The sequence below is a fragment of the Mesitornis unicolor genome, unplaced genomic scaffold (assembly GCF_000695765.1).
Source record: "Mesitornis unicolor isolate BGI_N332 unplaced genomic scaffold, ASM69576v1 C13399817, whole genome shotgun sequence".
Lineage (NCBI taxonomy): Eukaryota > Metazoa > Chordata > Aves > Mesitornithiformes > Mesitornithidae > Mesitornis > Mesitornis unicolor.
This window is the reverse complement of record NW_010222564.1, coordinates 1-1,938: the sequence shown is the minus strand read 5'-3', so window position 1 is coordinate 1,938 and position 1,938 is coordinate 1. Positions and strand designations below refer to the sequence as shown.

At 46.0% G+C, this 1,938-nt stretch overlaps 1 protein-coding gene across 1 annotated transcript; it reads left to right on the top strand.

The window, feature by feature from the left end:
- Positions 1-223: 223 nt before the first annotated feature.
- On the top strand, positions 224-1,898 carry LOC104547522 (pleckstrin homology domain-containing family G member 1-like; the record flags this gene model as incomplete). Its single annotated transcript, XM_010193248.1, has 1 exon — positions 224-1,898. A coding segment is annotated over one exon (1,675 nt), but the record flags the coding sequence as incomplete, so codon positions are not given.
- Positions 1,899-1,938: the final 40 nt, after the last annotated feature.

Below are 1,938 nucleotides of genomic sequence, written 5' to 3'. Positions count from 1 at the left end.
GAGTGAACTCTGAGCCATGGCAAGGGTTTAGGAGTCAGAGTAGTCTGGCATTGCCACCGTGGCTCCCTGGCTCTCTAGCAAGGAGCCTGCTCACCCTGCCTGGCTCCACCTGACTCTGTGCTGCGGGACAGCCTGGTGCTATGGCAGTTCTGTGAATAGAGGCAACCACTGCTTTATTGCAGGGGATAGGCTAACGTTACCTGCATATTTCAAATCTCCACAGAGCTCCAAGGACCCTTCAGATGAAGAGTCAACCCAGCTGAATACTGATCTTCCATTTTCCTGTGTGGCTAGACAGCCACAGTTGCCTAGACAATTCAACACACCCCAGAGCAACTCGCTAATCATGAATATCTTGGGGGGAAGCACCTCTGTCAGAAACATCTGGACTGACCATCAGATCAGGCAGGCATTGTTTCCCAGCCGGCGTCCACCTTATGAGAATGAAGATGATGAAGATGATTATCAGATGTTTGTACCATCAGTGTCTACATCCAACACTAGTTCAGCTGTGGGTAGAGAAAGGAGGGGTTCTTCTGGGCGGCCATGCAGCTGGCACTTGGGAGCAGTGCATCAAAATGAGACTTCCAGCCCCACTCATCACAAAATTGTTAGGCGGGCCAGTAGTGCTGGTGAAAGTAACATGTGTTCAGCTAGCACAAGGTATAAAATCGAGGAGCGCACTTCTCGAAGGGAAGGGAAGAGAGCAGAGGTGAGCAGTATGAATACGTATCCTGAATCTTCAGAGGAGCTGACCATTGATGATATTGAGCATGTGTATGATAATATAAGCTATGAAGACTTAAAGCTGATGGGTCTGACAAGAAGGGAGGAGACAGCCCGTGGTCCCCAGAGATCTGCTAGAGACTCTCTTTATGAGGCTGAAAAGAGAAGCAGCTCAGATTCACCCACCAAGAAGAGGACAGCAAATCAAAACAGAGCCTCCATTTGTGCTAGTAGGGATGAGATACTACTTAGTAGAGAAGCACCTACTTCAAGTTTGGATGAGCTCAGGATTGTCGAAGACAACATCTATGACACCATAGTGCTTCCAGAAACAGCACTATTGAATTTTAAATGTGACACCTTAAAATGCTCTAAAAGGCGGAGTTTTCTGGGCCTGGAAAAAGATTTTGTATGTTGCGACAATCTACGGCAGTTTGTTTCTGAAGAGAGTCTCCAGTTCAGTGAAGATGAGAGCCCTTACCATCGTGTTCCCCTCGACAATGATTATTTGAGCTTAGTAGATAGCTCCTCCAACTCGGATTCACTCTCTCATAAGTCTGCAGCAGATAAACTCTCAGAGGAGGTAGACGAGATTTGGAATGACCTGGAGAACTATATCAAGAAGAATGAGGAAAAGACAAGAGACCGTCTTCTTGCAGCCTTTCCTGTTTGTAAGGATGATATGCAGGAAAGGCTGCATACTGGTAGTACACCTGAACTGAGTAAAGATGTGGAGTATTCACTGTCTACTCTCTCTCTGCCAGAAACTCCTGTTTTCCCTAAAACAGTGAAGCCCGGGGCTGCCACCTTAAGTGAGGCTAATCTGAGGCTTGAAGACGCTACACCATGCAAGGAGAACTCGTTTATGAGTCTGAACAGATCTTCCTTCTCCAGCGAGATGCCTTTTGTGGACAGCCCATATGAACCTGCCAATAGTGTTCTGTCCAGTGTGCATGCAGAGGGCATGGAAAATGACTTGGCTGTTGTGGATAAAACAAAGAACAGAGTTTTTATGATGGCAAGGCAATACAGTCAAAAAATTAAGAAGGCTAACCAGCTTTTGAAGGTTAAAAGTCCAGAGCAGGAACAGCCAGCTAGCAGACAACAGAAACTGAAACACAAAGATCTTGCTGCTATTCTGGAGGAGAAAAAGCAAGGAGGTCCTGCTATTGGTATGTTAAAAATATTTCTCTGTGTGTATATATATATATA